Below are 16,372 nucleotides of genomic sequence, written 5' to 3'. Positions count from 1 at the left end.
TGTAATACCCAAAATAAACTCCTGTATTATCATTTTTATATAATGTTGGATTTGATTTGCCAATATTTTGTTACTGATTTTTAAATCTATGATCATGAAAGATATTGACATGTAGATTTCTTTTCTTGTAACATCTTTGGTCTTAGTAATGTTGGTCTCCTAAAAATGAATTGATAAGTAGTCCCTCTGTTTTTTTAAAGTTTGTGTAGAACTGGTGGTATTGCTTCCTTAGATGTTTGAATAGAATTTATTAGTGAAGCCATCTTACCTTAGAGAACTCTTTTAGGGAAGATTTTAATTTATGAATTCCACTTCTTAATAAAGGGCTATTTAGGTCTTTGTGTGTGTGTTACTTTTGTAATTGTTGCAAAGAAGTCCATTTAAGTAGTTTTAACTATTGACATACTGTTGTTTATAGTAATTCCATTATCTTTACAGTGTCATTACGATGTGGAGTAATTTCTCATCTTTCATTCCTGATAATGGTAATTTGTCTTTTTTTACCTCTCTTGATTAACCTAGTGAGAAGTTTGTCAATCTTATTGATCTTTTAAAATAACCAGCTTTTCATTTTATTGGATTTGTCTGTTGTTAGTCTGTTTTATAATTCATTTATTTCTTTGCTTTATTATTTCTGTCAGTTTGCATTTTATTTAATTTACACCTTTTCTAACTTCCGGAGGAAGAAGCTTAGAGCAGTTCTATACATTTCTTCCTTTCTGATGTGAATATATAATGCTACAGATTTCTCTTTGAGCACTGTTTTACTTGTAGCCCTCATATTTCAGTATATTTTGTTGTCATAATCAGTTCAAAATATTTTCTAGTTTCCCTTGTGTTTTTTTTTTGGCAGGAGGTGTTCCTGTACATTATTTAAAAGTTATTTGTGGGGTAGGGGAGCATTGGAGATACTTCGTTAATTTCTAATTTAATTCTGTTCAGAGATTTCAGCTTTTGAAAATACATTGATATTTATTTTATAGCCCAGCATATGGTTTCTCTTGGTGAATGTTCCATGTGCATTTGAAAAAAAAATGTGTAGTCTTTTGTTGAGTTGTAATGTTTTATAAATGTCAGTTTGGTTATGTTGGTTGATAGTGTTCATGTTTTTCTATATCCTTATTGATTTTCTGTCTACTTGTTTTATCAGTTGCTGAGAGGAGGCCTGTTGAAGTCTCCAATTATAATTCTGGATTTGTCAATTTCTCCTTTTAGATGTATATATATATCTATATTGTGGTTCATTTATTTTGAAGTTTTGTTATTAGATACCTGCACATTTGGGATTTATGTCTTCTTGAAGAATTGCCATTTTCTCATTATAAAATTTCTCTCTCTAGTCCTAGTAATAGTCCTTTTGGAGTCAACTTTGGTATTAATGTAGTCACTTGGTTTTCTTAGAAGTTATGCTTGCCTGATACACCTTTTTATGTCGTTTCACTCTTTAAGTGCTTTTCTTGTGAGCAGTATATAGTTGGGCCTTTAAATATTTTATCCACTCTGAGAATTGGTGTCTTTTAATTGTATAATTATATTGATATGATTGGGTTTAAATGAGCTATTTTGGCTTTTTTCCTGTCTGTTGCATCCATTTTCTTTCTTTTTCTCCTTGTTTTGGGGTTATTTTCTTGGAGAAGGAAATGGCAACCCACTCCAGTATTCTTGCCTGAAGAAATCCCATGGACGGAGGAGCCTGGGGGACTACAGTCCACGGGGTCGCAAAGAGTCAGACACGACTGTACAACTTCACTTTCACTTTTGGGTTATTTTGAGTACTTTTTTTTTGTTTTGGAATGAGTCCATATTGTCTTCATTATTAGATATGCTTCTTTAGTTTTTAAGAACTGGTTAAGGGTTTATAATATGCATCTTTAGCTTATTACAGGTTGCCTCTAAATAGTGCATTTTTTTCATTTATGTTAATGGAACAATGTATATCCACTTTCTCCTTCTGGCCTTTGTTCTGTTTTAAATTTTTTTTCTATATCCAGTATCCAGTCCATGATCCATTATTTTTGCAATAACAGTTAATTAGCTTTTCAGGAAATTTCAAAATGAGAATACATGATTTATATTTATATATTGACTGTTTCTGGTGCTTGTTATTCTTTTGTGTAGATCTAGGTTTCCATCTGATAAATTTTCCTTGTAGCAGAAGAACTTTTTAAAAAGCGTTTATTGTAGTTACATTTATTAAAGTACAATTCCATTGGCAGAAGTTGATCTAAAAAAAAAAATAAGTATTTTACCTTCATTTTTGAAAGATTTGTGCTTGATCTAGAGTTATAGGAGTGGAGATTTTTTTTCTTTCAGCTTGTTCCGTTGTTGGTTTTTTTTTGTTTGTTTGTTTGCTTTTTAACAGTGTCGCATGTGGGATCCCAGTTAACCAACCAGGGATTGAACCCATGGGAAGAGCATATTCTTCAGTACTGGACTACTGGGGAAGTCCCAAGTTCCATTATTTTCTACTTGCATATTTTCTTTTGAGCAGTCTGTTGTAAATATTGTTTGCTTCTGCTTATGTAATGTGTTTCTTTTTTCCCCTCTTGACAGCTTTTAAGATTTTTCTTTTTGGGGCTTCCCAGGTGGCACTAGTGGTAAAGAACCTGCCTGTCATTGCAGAAGATTTTCCTTTTTATCTCTGGTTTTCAGATGTTTGATTGTATATATTTTGATTTTCTTTTTTCTTTTGGTTTATATTGCTCTGAGTTCACTGAACTCCCTGGTTGCCTGGCACCTGTTGAATTTTGTTTAAATGTGCAACTTGGTATTTAGGAACAGCCTCAGAAGAGACCCTGTCAGATCTCTGGAGCTCTTTTCCTGCATAAACTCTCTCTTTTCTGGTGATCTACTTTAATATATTCTAGTTACCGTAGACTCTGTAGGACCTGCTTCATTGGTTTTCTTTACCTCAGAGATTCTACCTTTATGTTGTCTGCCGTCCAGTATCTGAAACCAGTTTCCTTTTTTTTTTTTTTGGTCTGGTTTTCTGATTGTTTATGGTGGGAGGATAATTCTGGTGCTTCTTATTTTATATTTTAAGTGTCATATTTGCCAGTGTATATTATCCTAGTTTAGGGATGAGCAGACTTTTCCTTAGAGAACCAGAGAGTTCATTACTTCAGGCTGAACAGTGTGGTTGTACTGTGGAACCAGCCATAGACAATACGTGGTGTGGTTGTGTACTAATAAAACTTAATTTACAAAATAAGTGGCCTACCTGCAGGCCCTAGTTTGCTACCCCCTGAGCTACTTGACTGAGATACAAATGATATTAGAGTTACGAAGTCTTATGCTTGAAAGGGAGGAGATACGTATTTCATGTTTGAAAGGAACCTTATAAAATCATACTGTTTAACCAGCTCTTTGATGTTGGAAGCCGCGTCTATTGACCAGCTTCTTGCTAAGCCCGTGTCTGTGATTCTCAGGGATGCCAGTCAGGGCTGTTTTCTTCAGTGAGCTCTCGTTGTTGTTTTAGTTTTTCCATTTGATTGTCTGCTACTACTTGGGTCAGTTCTGAGCAAATTGATTTCATCTTTCCTATATCAGTCTTCTTTGTGACTAAATTTGAAGATTTTTCAAATTTCTTCACCCTCTTAACTTCATTCAACTTAATTCAGCTGTGGGTTTATTTTCTTTCTGCTATTTATTCGATTCAAAGAATTGGAACATGAGGCCATATAACCTCTAGCCATATGACATGCTTTGATTTCCTCATCCTAATCTGTTAATTTGTTGCACCTTATCTAGATTTTTCTCAAACTAAGGAGCCAGGAGTTGAAAGCAGGATTGACTAGTGACTCTTAAAATCTGTTATGTAGGATCTAGATACTATACTTTTATCAATGTAGCTTAGGATGGCAGTAACTTTTAAAATAAGTTACTTCACATTGTTTGTGTTTAGGTCATTGTCAAATAAAACACCCCTTTCCACTCATGCTACACTCCATTTTTAAAATCTTTATATTTTTGAATTAGTGTTGGTAAACTGAGGGCTGGGAAGAAAGTTACAGTTGAGGGGAAAAGTTATTATGAGTCAGCAAAGGTATGTATGTGTTAGAAAGCATGTTTGACATACAACTTATTGTATGGAGGGAGTTACCGTACTGCGTTTCTCACAACATGAAAATACCATGTTGGATGAGAGTCAGATGAGAGGCCCACTGCCCTGTTGTGCTCCTTGCCTCTGTGGAGGTGATCCCTGGCAAACCTCTTGTCTTGGAGCAGGAAGAGTTTGAGCGGAGCTAGATGGGAGGGAGCATGCAGCTGGAAGCATGTCTCTGCCCACCTAGAGTTTTAATAGTCTAAAAATGGAGAGAAGAAACAGATAACAACAGTTATCTTAACCCCCAGTAAAATAAGTTTTTGGCTTTGCAACACAATTCATGGGATATTAAGTTGTTCTTAAGCTTAAGAATTTGCCTAAAATCAGTCTGTAAAAATGTATAAGTGAGTTCTCAAAATGAGTTTTAACTTTTTGTATGTATTAAATATTTTGCTACATTTTGATTAGTGTTTTTTTAAATTTTAGAACAGAATTGTACTCTGACATGGTTAAAGAATCAAATAGTTCTACAAGGTTTTTATTGTTCTTTTAACTGCACCACACTGCTTGTGAGGTCTTAGTGTCCCAACCAGGATTTGAACCCGGGCCTGACAGTGATAACAGTCAGTCCTAACCACTGGATCTCCAGGGAATTCCTAGGTTTAGTGAATAGCATTCCCTTACTCCTGGCCCCTGTTTTACCCTCTCCGGAGACATACGTGTTCATCTACTTTTGTTCATTATCTTAATTTTTAAATGTTTCTAAATACTGTTTATAATTACTTTCAGGTTTTAAAATTCTGAACCTTCCACTGTTGAAAATCAAGATTTAGCTTATTCTGTCTCCCGCCTACTAAGCAAATATGCCTTTTCCATCCTTCCATTTCACCAAAATAGCTGTATTGTAATTTTGGTTAGCTCAGTATTCAGTGTTAACATTCACTTGATTATGTTAATATATGGCAGAGCCATCGAGTAAACTCTGATTACTTTTTCTTTTCTGTGTAACTCGAAGATGGTAATTATCTGGATTTTGTTTGCTTGCTTTTGGACTGTTTACTTTTCTATGTATTTTTGACTAATTCATCACCAAACCTTTTGCCTAATATTTGAATCTCCGTTTAAAAGACTTTCAAATATCCGGTGTTCTGTCAGTTCCAGATTTGTGACAGGGTCTTCCCTGGAGCCATCTGACCTCTTATAATCTGGATTGGTTGCCCTCTAACTGGTGCACAGTTCACAACCTGGGATCATCTGATTATTTCCTGTAATCTTAGGGCTTCGTTTGCTCCCTCCCATGTTGAATCTATTTCCTAAATCTCATGGCTACTTAGGGTTTATTCCCTCCTTTTCATGGAGTATGCCTCCAGTAGCTTCCTAAGAAAGGGTGCCTTTTATTTTTTAAAAAAACACATTGCATATTCTAAAATGTATTCTGCTTTTACACTTCATAGATAATTTAGATCGGCATAGATGTTTAGTTTGGAATACTTTTTCTTTAGAATTTTGGAGATATTACACCATTGCCTTTTTGCTTCTAGTATTACTGTTGAGAAGTCAGAAATCCTTCTGATTCCTGACCCCTTTTTACTATATGGGAGCTTTGAGGCGCTTCTCTTTGTCTGCAGTGTGTTGAAAGTTTACAGTAATACGGTTTCTGTGAGTCCCTTTCAATCTGGAAATTTGCATTCTTCCTTTGTCCCCACGCTTACCTCTTCACCCCTCAAAATTTTCTTGAATCATTTTATTGGTCATTTCCTCTTTCATTTTCTGTGTTTTCCCTTTGTGAAAGCTCTTTTATTTGGTTTTGAACTTCCTGGGCTGATCCTTTAGTTTTATCTCCCCCCACCCTCCTATTTTTATTTATTTATTTTTATTTGCTTTACTTTCTGGGAGAAACTTTATCTTCCAGCCCTTTTCTGGATGTTTTATCGTTTCTGGCATCATTGTTTTAAAATTTGTAAGAGCCCTTTTAGTTCTTTGATAATGATATGCATAGGTTAAATGATATGCATAGGTTAAATGCAAATTCTGCACCATTTATTTAAACTACTTGAGCATCCACAGATTTTGATAATTTGTGGAGTGTCCTGGAACCAATCCCCCATGGATATTGAGGGACGACTGTACCTGTGTTTATCGTTCTGTGTAAACCGGGTTGTAGCTTTGCTTTCTCCCCAGCCCAGATTCAGTTTTCTTAGGTATTACAAGGCTCCTGACCTCTTGAGCATTGGCTACTTACCTTTAAAAATCTGGATGCTCTCATCTCTGCTACCTGCTGTTGTGATTTTATGATTTAAGGGAACAAAACAAAAAAACAAACTTCTTTACTGGGTTTTTTGAGGGATTTAAGAGCGAGCAAAAGCAGATGTGTGTATTTGTTCTGCCATCTTTACCTGGAGCTGATTAGTTATGTTTTAACAGACGTTTTCTATTATCCTAACTTTTTTCTTTCCTTTGACTCAGTTGAGAGGTGACTTCATGTGTTTGTTAGCTGTATTTTTCTGATCTGCTAGTGTAGTAACCCTATCACAGGAGGAAGTGGTGTGAGGCAGACTTGAAATTTCCTCACGTACTCACATTAGTCCCAGATGATCACATCTGCCTTTTCTACAGATCATCCTAGAATCCTGCCAAGGATTGATATTAAGCTGCTTGTTCTGTAGTTTGAGAAATCTTTATTTCAACTATTTCTTGAAAATTCAAATGTCTCTAATGAGGGTCAGTTTCATTTACAAGTCACCTTTGTGAGTGGGATGTAATTAGCTTGGGTCAAGAGACATGAGCTCTTTATAGTATCTAGGTCAACCGTATCACCTTGCCAAGGTGCCCTAAGATGGAGATTTCCTGATACCATTTAGCTAAATAGTTGAAAAACTAGTACCAGAGCCTCGGTCCCCTGACCTGCAGCCAGTGTTCTTTCCATAATATACCTGGGGTTCATTCTTCTCAAGTTACACTGCTTGCTTGCTAAGTCGCTTCAGTCGTGTCCGACTCTGTGCGACCCCATAGATGGTAGCCCACCAGGCTCCCCCGTCCCTGGGATTCTCCAGGCAAGAACACTGGAGTGGGTTGCCATTTCCTTCTCCAATGCATGAAAGTGAAAAGGGAAAGTGAAGTCACTCAGTCGTGTTTGACCCTCAGCGACCCAGTGGACTGCAGCCCACCAGGCTCCTCCGTCCATGGGATTTTCCAGGCAAGAGTACTGGAGTGGGGTGCCATTGCCTTCTCCGTCAAGTTGCATTAGTTTTACTCTATTCTGTGACCTCTGAATACAGTTAACTTTGGAGAGCCACTTTGCAAGTATTGATGTATGTTGGTCACAAGGGATCTGATTGCAGTGGGTCAGTGCAAATAAGTGACCTCCAGTGGGAAAATTTATCAGCTCACTTCTTACATTAGTACCTAAAGATTAGGATGGTAAGAGTCAATATAAATTTTCTTTAAATACATTCATGTCATAAGAAAATGCAGTTATCCTGATTCTGTTGCAATTTAGTTAGAACCATTCTGAATTGAGCTACTGTTTTGGCTAGGAGAGTCTCTTCTGGTTAAGTTCAGTTCCCCAAGGACCTTGACGACCTATGCAGCTGATACTAGCCATTGCTGAGAAAACTTCCCTCCAGTCTCTGTTACTATTAGAGTAGTTATTTTCTTGGTTTGTTATACATACCCTAAGAATTAGCTTGTGTGGTTATGGTCTTACAGTGGTAATGTGTACAGGAGTATGTAATTATCTGAGTGAAATTAGTCTCTTCTATTTATGAGATGGTGTAGTGAGCAGTCTTAGACTAGTTTTCTTAATAACTCAGGAAGAGTGAAGAAAGATTCATGAACTTTCTTAAATTAGAATGTATGGCCATGAGCTCTTGTCATTGCTAACTTGAGTTGATGACAGTTTCTTTGTACTATTTTATAATCCTCTAGGGTTACTTGTTACCATTAGCCCTATGAAACATTATGGCAGAGTAGAAAGAATTCATGCTTTAAATTCAGTTATGTTTGGGATTTGCCAGTTGCTACCTGTGTGGTTATGGAAGAATTATTTAATTTTTCTGACTTCTAATTTCTTTAGCTGTTGGCCAAGATTAGAGATTACATATGAAGGCCTCACATGTAGAAATTACATATGAAGCCTAGTATGGGGCCTCATATTAGAAATTCTATGTGAAGACCCTGCTGTGGTGCCTGGTATTAAGTAGGTGATGAATAAAAATATTTATATATTTATACTTTTGATTCTATATTTTTAACACTATGTAATCTTAAGCTTAGGGAGTCTCTGGTGGCTCGGTGGTAAAGAATCCAACTGCCAACGCAGGAGATGCAGGTTTGATCCCTGGGTCGGGAAGATCCCTTGGAGAAGGAAATGGCAACCCACACCAGTACTCTTGCCTGGAGAATTCCAATGACAGAGGAGCCTGGTGGGCTATAGTCCATGGGGTCACAAGAGTTGGACACGACTTAGCGACTGAACAACAACAATCTTAAGTATAAATATGGATTGTTTATCTTTGACAGTGAGAAATAGTTTCATTTTGGGGACAGTTTGCATCTAGAAATATTTTAAAGGATTGCCTCAAGAATATTGAGTCTTGGAGATACACATTTGTCAGAAATGGGGTTAACAGACCTTTGTGTGGAATTGATTTTTAACTATAAACATGATCATGGCATGTAAGGACATATTTTAATAGTGTAATTGAATCTACATCCATGACAAAATTTTGTTTTCATGGACAAAGTGTTTCAATCATTTTTCCTCTTCAGTTCAGTCAGTTCAGTTCAGTCGCTCAGTCGTGTCCGACTCTTTGCGACCCCATGAATCGCAGCACGCCAGGCCTCCCTGTCCATCACTAATTCAAAATGTAAAGCTAAATCTTTGAACATTCATTTTATACTTAGATATATGTTAGGCTTTAATGGTGTTTCATTGTTAAATTTTCCATTAAAGATTGGTATAGTGATATTTAGCTTTAAGGTAAAGGGATAAATTGTTTTTAAATGACTGGACATTTTTAGTACTTCTGGCTGAATTAGTTATAAAGAGATTAAGTTTGTAGCTTTGAAGTAATGTCACTTGCATTTGTATTATATCACTTGCTAGAACAACTCCATAAAGATAGAGAGCAGGTGGCAGCGGCTTTCTTTTACCACTGAGACCATAGAAGCACTGATAGGAAGTTAGTGGAAGTGCTAGGATTAGGAAACCATTTTCCTGAATCAAAGCCAAATATTTTTGTCTGCCGAGCCGTATTGGATGTTACAGGTGAAAGTATTCTTGTGAGTAAATTGCGGTTCGTAGATTTTCGTGAGTAAATTGCGGTTCGTAGATGTTCTTGGGAACTGACTCACCTGATGTTTAAATATCTGATATATTTAAATTTTCTAACCCTTTAAATACGTTTAGTGTAAACATTAGTGTTAGTCTGTCAGTTGTGTCTGATTCTTTGTGACCTGATGGACTGTTGAGTGCTTAGCATTCATTGGTATATTTTCATTCCCCCCCTTACCTCCCTCTCCCCTCACTTCCTCAGGATCCTTGGGCATAGAATGCTTGTTTACGTGATGAAAGAAAAGTTAGTCTTCTAGTGGGAAAGAATCTGTCTGCAGTGCAGGAGATGCAGGTTCAATCACTGGGTTGGGAGGATCCCCTGGAAGAGGAAATGGCAACCCCCAAATCCCATGGACAGGGGAGCCTGGCTGGTTATAGCCCATGGGGTCACAGAGTTGGGCACGACTGAGTGATTGAACAAGTCTTCTACTTTTCTGATTTCAATTGCTCCCACTTAGTCTTTTTATTTAGATACCTTTTTTGATACATATTTAAAGCTTGATCTTTGGCTTTCTGATTAAAACATAAACAGATACATACATATTGCTTTTATTTGAAGAAACAAATCTATATGACAGAAAACACAGACAACTAAAGGGAAGCAGTACGACTATACTGGTAATGACAGCAGTAGCGTTTATGTTTTTGGCCCTGTGCCAGGCACTGTCCTAAGCATTGTCTGTGTACACTAACTCATTTGATCAATTCTGAATACCATTATTCTCATTTTACTTGTAAGGGAACTGAGAGACCAAGATTAAATGATTTGCTGGATACTTCTACCTCCAGCTAATAAGTACAGAGCTGGAAGTCAAACCCAGGAAAACTGGCTCCAATCAGATCAAATATATGATGATTTTCTCTAAGTGAAATGAGGACTACCAGTTAGTACAAGGACACACCATTTTATTAAACTGATAGGAGTTTTTAAAGATAGGCAGTTTGGGAGGAGGTTATTTGTGTTGACGAGACTACTGAAAAGCAATATGGTAGCATGCTTTTGTGAGTTTACCAAAGACTAAAATATTTGTAGTCTTTGGTAATTCTGCATCAAACAATCTCTCCTAAGGAAATAACTGAGGAAAATAATGTTCAAGGATGTTCTCCAGTTATAATAATTATAATAGTGAGAAAAATGAAGACTGTCCAGTTGTTATTGAATAAATTGTTTTCTCCAAGCAGTGAATAGGATGAAAATATTAATTATTTTTGAATGGTAATTAGTAATATAAAAAATATTTATAGTAAATGAAAAAGGATATGAAAACATGTAAACTTCAAAATGTTTATGTACAGAAAAACAGGAAAGTATGATGCTGATAATTATTTCTCATATGATAATGGAAAATAATTATTTCTTGTGTGATTAGTTTACTTTTTTGTGTGAACCTTTTCCTTGGCCAGAATAGTTGGAGGAAAAACCAAGTGGTCCAAAGAGAAAGCCTAAATGATGCCAATACCAGGTTTTACTGAGAATTTTCATTAAAGATTAGATTTCCACATCTCATACTGTGAAAGGAAAAATTAGTGAATTTCAGACAGTTCTAGTTTGGGTGTTTGTATTTTTGGAATCATTTTTTTTTAGTGATGCTTTTTTGGGGATTGAAGAAAACTGATAATTTTTTCTTGGAGATGTTCTTTATAGTGGTTGTTTAGGACTTCAGCTTGTTTTAGTTATGTTAGTAGAAGGTAACAGTTATTTTTCTCACCTGTGGTACTTGTTTTTCAAAAAGCAACTTCTTGACAAAAATTACTAACTTGGTGGTTGGGAGTGGTGTGAGGAGGGGGAATATGAGTGAGTAAGGGATACATGGACTCTGGTACAGAATTATGTTATGAATAAGTTTTACTATCAGTTTTGAATACATAGTTGTAGTTCCTAGTCAAGTAAGGAATTCAGCTTTTGTTTGTGTTGAAACATCCTTGAAACTTCGTTCTTTTTAAACTTAATAGTTAAGAAATTTTAGAATACAAATTCACAAGACAGATCAAAGATAGAGGATCTGCTCTCAGCTGGTTTAAAGTTACTATGTTTCAAAATGTGTTTTAAAAACAAAAGACCAAACTGCACTAGGGAATTGTTATAGAAGGAAAGCTTTTCTGTGTGCCACACACTAAATAGCAGGAATAAATTGCCGATAACATTCCATTAGTTTATTAGCAGGTTATTTTGGCTTTCATAATGAAGTACTATGTTACTGCATTGTATTTCCCCAATTAAAAAAGATTTAAACTATAGTTTCTGGATGGGATGAAATTGAGGAAATTCTTTGAAAGAAATTATTTCAGTTCTACAGACTCTTGATTTCTAAATGTAATTTATGAGTTAAATAAGGAATAATAATATAGAAAGTTTTATGTATAGGGACTTTATAGTAAATAATAGGTAAAAAATGGTTCAACAGGAAATGATTACTTTTTTGCTGTATTTTGATATATAATGTATGTAGAAATCTTGATAGGAAGAAATGAACTTTTTACCCCCTTAAAAAAAAATCAAGGATTGACAGAAATTTGTAAATATTATTTTTAGCAGATTTATTTTTCTGTATTGAAGCCTGTTTTTAGTGTTCTTTATGTGAAGAAAACAGTCAAAATTGTAATTTTCTTTTTCCAGGCTGAACTCACAGGAATCAAATGGCGTAGGTACAATTTTGGAGGGCACGGGGACTGTGGACCCATAATTTCAGCCCCAGCCCAAGATGATCCAATCCTGTTAAGTTTCATCCGCTGTCTCCAAGCCAACTTGCTGTGTGTATGGCGCCGTGATGTCAAACCAGATTGCAAAGAGTTATGGATATTCTGGTGGGGAGACGAACCCAATCTAGTGGGTGTAATACATCATGAACTACAGGGTAAGTTTTTTGTTTTTGTTTTTGTTTTTCTTAAAAACTATCTGCATTATATATGTTTTGAATAGTGGTAAATTCTGAAAAGGTTATTAAGACTTGCTAAGAAGAAAAATCCAAGTGTTTAATGGATTTGTGTCAAAGGAACCTCTTTACTCTCACCCCTCTTCTTTCCACCCCTGTTTTTTTTTTTTTTTTTTTTTTTCCAGATTCTTTCCCATTCATACTAGGACTCAGTACCTTGAGAGCCACTCTATTAAAGTATAGTGTCCCCTGGGTGTTTGGGTTGGAATTGAGGCTAAGATCTACTGTATTAAAATGATCGTGAAATGTGAGTTATTAGCAAGTCAGTGAAATGAAAAGAATTTTTTTTTTCTTTTTGGACTCGTGCTGTTACAGTTTTTGCCAGCTGAACTCTGGTGGAAAATTGTAAAGTGATAATAGAAACCTAGTGCAAGCCTTATTGGACAGAACTATGAGGTGTCATTACGTAGTATATTTACAGAAAGATTTACGTAAAGAATCTACTCTGGTTTTGATGTAGCAAGTTTTCCTGTGTTTTGTTCCTGCTTTTTATGTAAGTAGGTGATTCCAGGAATTATTTGCTCTAATGCTGCCTAATGTTTAACTTCAGATTACCTCTGATATCTGGAAATTTTGAATTAATATAAGACTTTGATTTTTCTGAGCTATCGATACTTTTTGTATTTACCACCAATTTATAACCAGAGGAAATTTTATTGATATTCTTTGAATTTCTAGTAAAACTTTTTTACCTCTTTCCTTAAATGTTTTTGTCTAGTATGTTAAAGAATTTTTCTAAATCAGGGCTAATTCTGACTTTTAGTTCGGATAGGTCATTAACTCTTTTGGACTTAGTCTCCTAGAGCCAGCATTTATAATGTCTGCTGCTGCTGCTGCTAAGTCGCTTCAGTCGTGTCCGACTCTGTGCGACCCCATAGATGGTAGCCCACCAGGCTCCCCCGTCCCTGGGATTCTCCAGCCAAGAACACTGGAGTGGATTGCCGTTTCCTTCTCCAATGCATGAAAGTGAAAAGTGAAAGTGAAGTCGCTCAGTCGTGTCCGACTCTTAGCGACCCCATGGACTGCAGCCCACCAGGCTCCTCCAGCCATGGGATTTTCCAGGCAAGAGTACTGGAGTGGGGTGCCATTGCCTTCTCCGTTATAATGTCTAAATTACTCTTATTAATTTGTGGTTGGAAAATTTTGGTTAGTGTTTGAAATGTTTTGTTACTGCGTATATTTAATTTTTTTTATAGGAAGGAGTAAAACTAATTTTAATGTATCTGAGGATCTATTTTAAAGCATCTAAATTTCCCTAAAGGATTTCCTGCCATCTTCTGCTTGACACCTTCCTCGCTTTTCTTTAAGGCCACTTTTTTTATCTGTGATATCTCCTGCCACAACAGCCAGAGGGCAGTAAATCACAGTGGACTAATTGAGCTGTTTACTTTATGGTCCATTTGTTCAGCTCAAACCTTTCTCCCATAGTTTAGAGTATTTGGTTTATATATATATAAGAGTCTATTCTGGGTAAGATTGCTTACCTAGCTGGTTAGTCAGCAAAATCTCAGAATTATGTACATCTCAAAGCTTATTACATGTAGTTTGCAGTGAACTCAGGTAAAATTAGTTTTAAACATCTGGTTTCTGTTTAATCAGAGTTTTTAAAATAAAATACCTCCTAAAAGATAGCATTTATATTTGTCCATTTAAGTATCAAAGCATATCTTTTTCTTCTTTCACAGTATTTTGCACATGTGGTAGAGGAATATAGTTTTTTTTTTGTTTTTTTTTTCCCATTTCTTTCCCCTTCATTTTCCGTGATTGTTTCTGACTCAGTCTCGTTCTCTTTCTTTTTCCCTGTTGATCCTTTATGTTTTAACTTTTTGGTCTGGTCTTTACTGTTAGCAACACAAATATTCATTTTATAATGAAGATGAAACCAAGCCCAACTGTTACTTAAGCTTATTTAGTTGATGTATAAAGTTATTTATCCATACCAAAAAGGCACATGGTTAGTGTTTTTTAGAAATAACTTCCTAAGTTACTGTGCTATTTCTCATGAATTTTGTTACTGTGTTAACGAAAAGATGTAGCCTGTTTGAATATTTTATAGTTGCTATAGATTGCCTATGTACATTTGTTCATGTTTTAAGTGTTTTTTGTGGTAAATATTTAAGATTAAATTCTTTTAGATCGTTTTATAAATTACAGACATATTACACTTTAATTAGAAAGTTAGGAAAACAGAACTGCCAAAGGAAGAAAACAAAAAAACAAGAATCCTGAAGTCTAAAGCAGAGTTTTAATGTTTGGTGTTTCTGTGTATAAATGAAAGTGGTATCATACTGTTTTTTAACTCAGCCCTTTTCACTTAACGGTGTCTTATGAATGTTTTCGCCTGAGAATGATTGCCTTTTAATTTTCTTCCCTATTGAGTCTGAAAACAGTGTAAACTGTTTATTTTTTGGTATGTCACCAGGGAAGCATTAGCGTGATGAAACAGTCATAACTTTGTTAAGTACATCTACTCTTTTTAATATGTTGAAAGTGTGAAAGTTATTAGATCAAGGCAAATGATCTTTTCTGTAGGTAAAAGTGGTTGCAAAGAGTAGTTTCACGTTTCAACTAATATTAGGAAATATAGGAAACTTAATTAGAAAAATGAGTGACATGAAGACTGCTTTGTTTCAAGTGAGGGAGAATATGACATGTAGAGCAATCATGAAAAAAGGATACCAGGGGAGTATTGTAATGGCAGTCACACAAATTTAGGATACTTGCAATCTGTTTCATTCTCTAGTATGTGTAAGAATGATTCCATTTTGACTAAAGTAAATTTTGTCAGGGTCCTTTAATATTAAGATAATGGTACCATTATTTGTAGCATTCTCTATTTTTAAGGGACATTTTACTGTCCTTTCAAATGCTTTTTAGTTATGCTATTAGGCATTTACCTTTGTTTTTACAGTTAAGCCCAAATAGCATTCTACTAAGAAATGTCACAAAGCATTGTATTTAAGTATATGCAGAAGGAGAACAATCCTGTAGGCTACACATAGTTTTATATTACATTTTTTGTTCAAATGCTTAAAATACCTATGAAATAGTCGATGAGAAGACTAAAATACGTTTATAACTGGTCCCTGTCACTCGGATAAACACTTTTGGGCTCTTGTTCAGGGAGTTGTTGTTTATATTGTATAGCATAGTGGTTCAGAGGCTTGGGTTTGAATCCCTGCTTATTGACTTGCTTGCTCCGTATCTTTGGTCTAGTTATTTACCTTATTCGTGCTTCAGTTTCCTCACTCTAAACTGGGTTACAAGAATAAAAAAAGTTTAAGTACTCAGAACAGCACAGAGAGCAAGCTAATCTAGAATTGTGACTGCTGCTGCTGCTTCAGTACCAGCGATTGACTCAGACGTTAAAATGAAGACATTTTGGCAGTTGGTCTATGTGGTATAACATTCAGTATTTGCTGATGTTTGTCAAATGCTAGTTTTTTAAAGTATACTTTTAGATTGAAGTAATCATTTTTGAGTTTGTTAATGTCGAATAACTGAGAATAGTAAACTGCTTGAGAGCAGTGAAGATGTTCCTATTCATAGGAAATTTGTCTCGATAGAGTCTGTAAACAGAATTTCATAACAAACCTTAAATTATGTTATAAAGAGGTCAGAACTTTAAGATTTGACTCTGTTGGATCCCTGTAATGTAGATTTGTAACTTTACTGCCTTTTCCACATAGAGGTATCGAAGGACACTGGCTGAATACTGAATATACAAGTATTTCCTTCCTTGTGTCCATCTCTAAGTACCTGTATCAGCAGGTCCAATTATAGGGCTTTGAAATCTCTACCCTTGATAAATTATAGTCTGAAAAGGGTATAAGACAGGCACACAAATATGTATAATGCAGGGAACACTGTAAGTATATAAGAGAAATACAGTAGATTGACTGTTTTCCACATTAGCAAACATTCAATTCCAGGTGTGTGCTGTGCTGAGTCGCTTATTCGTGTCCAACTCTTTGCGACCTCATGGACTGTAGCCCGCCAGGCTCCTCTGTCCATGGGATTCTCCAGGCAAGAATACTGGAGTGGGTTGCCATGTCCTCC

At 35.6% G+C, this 16,372-nt stretch overlaps 1 protein-coding gene across 3 annotated transcripts in view; it reads left to right on the top strand.

The window, feature by feature from the left end:
- The window catches only part of MED13L (mediator complex subunit 13L), a 280,163-nt gene that overhangs the window by 21,266 nt on the left and 242,525 nt on the right, over positions 1-16,372 (top strand). For 2 of the 3 annotated variants that reach the window (XM_025267579.3, XM_025267578.3), the window contains exon 2: positions 11,998-12,235. In XM_025267579.3, the coding sequence (XP_025123364.2) occupies positions 11,998-12,235 (238 nt within the window). Of the gene's footprint in view, positions 1-11,997; positions 12,236-16,372 lie in introns of those variants that run through there. The other variant, XM_025267580.3, reaches the window with a different exon arrangement.

Source organism: Bubalus bubalis, chromosome 17 (assembly GCF_019923935.1).
Source record: "Bubalus bubalis isolate 160015118507 breed Murrah chromosome 17, NDDB_SH_1, whole genome shotgun sequence".
Classification (NCBI taxonomy): domain Eukaryota; kingdom Metazoa; phylum Chordata; class Mammalia; order Artiodactyla; family Bovidae; genus Bubalus; species Bubalus bubalis.
This window is presented reverse-complemented; position numbering and strand designations above follow the sequence as displayed.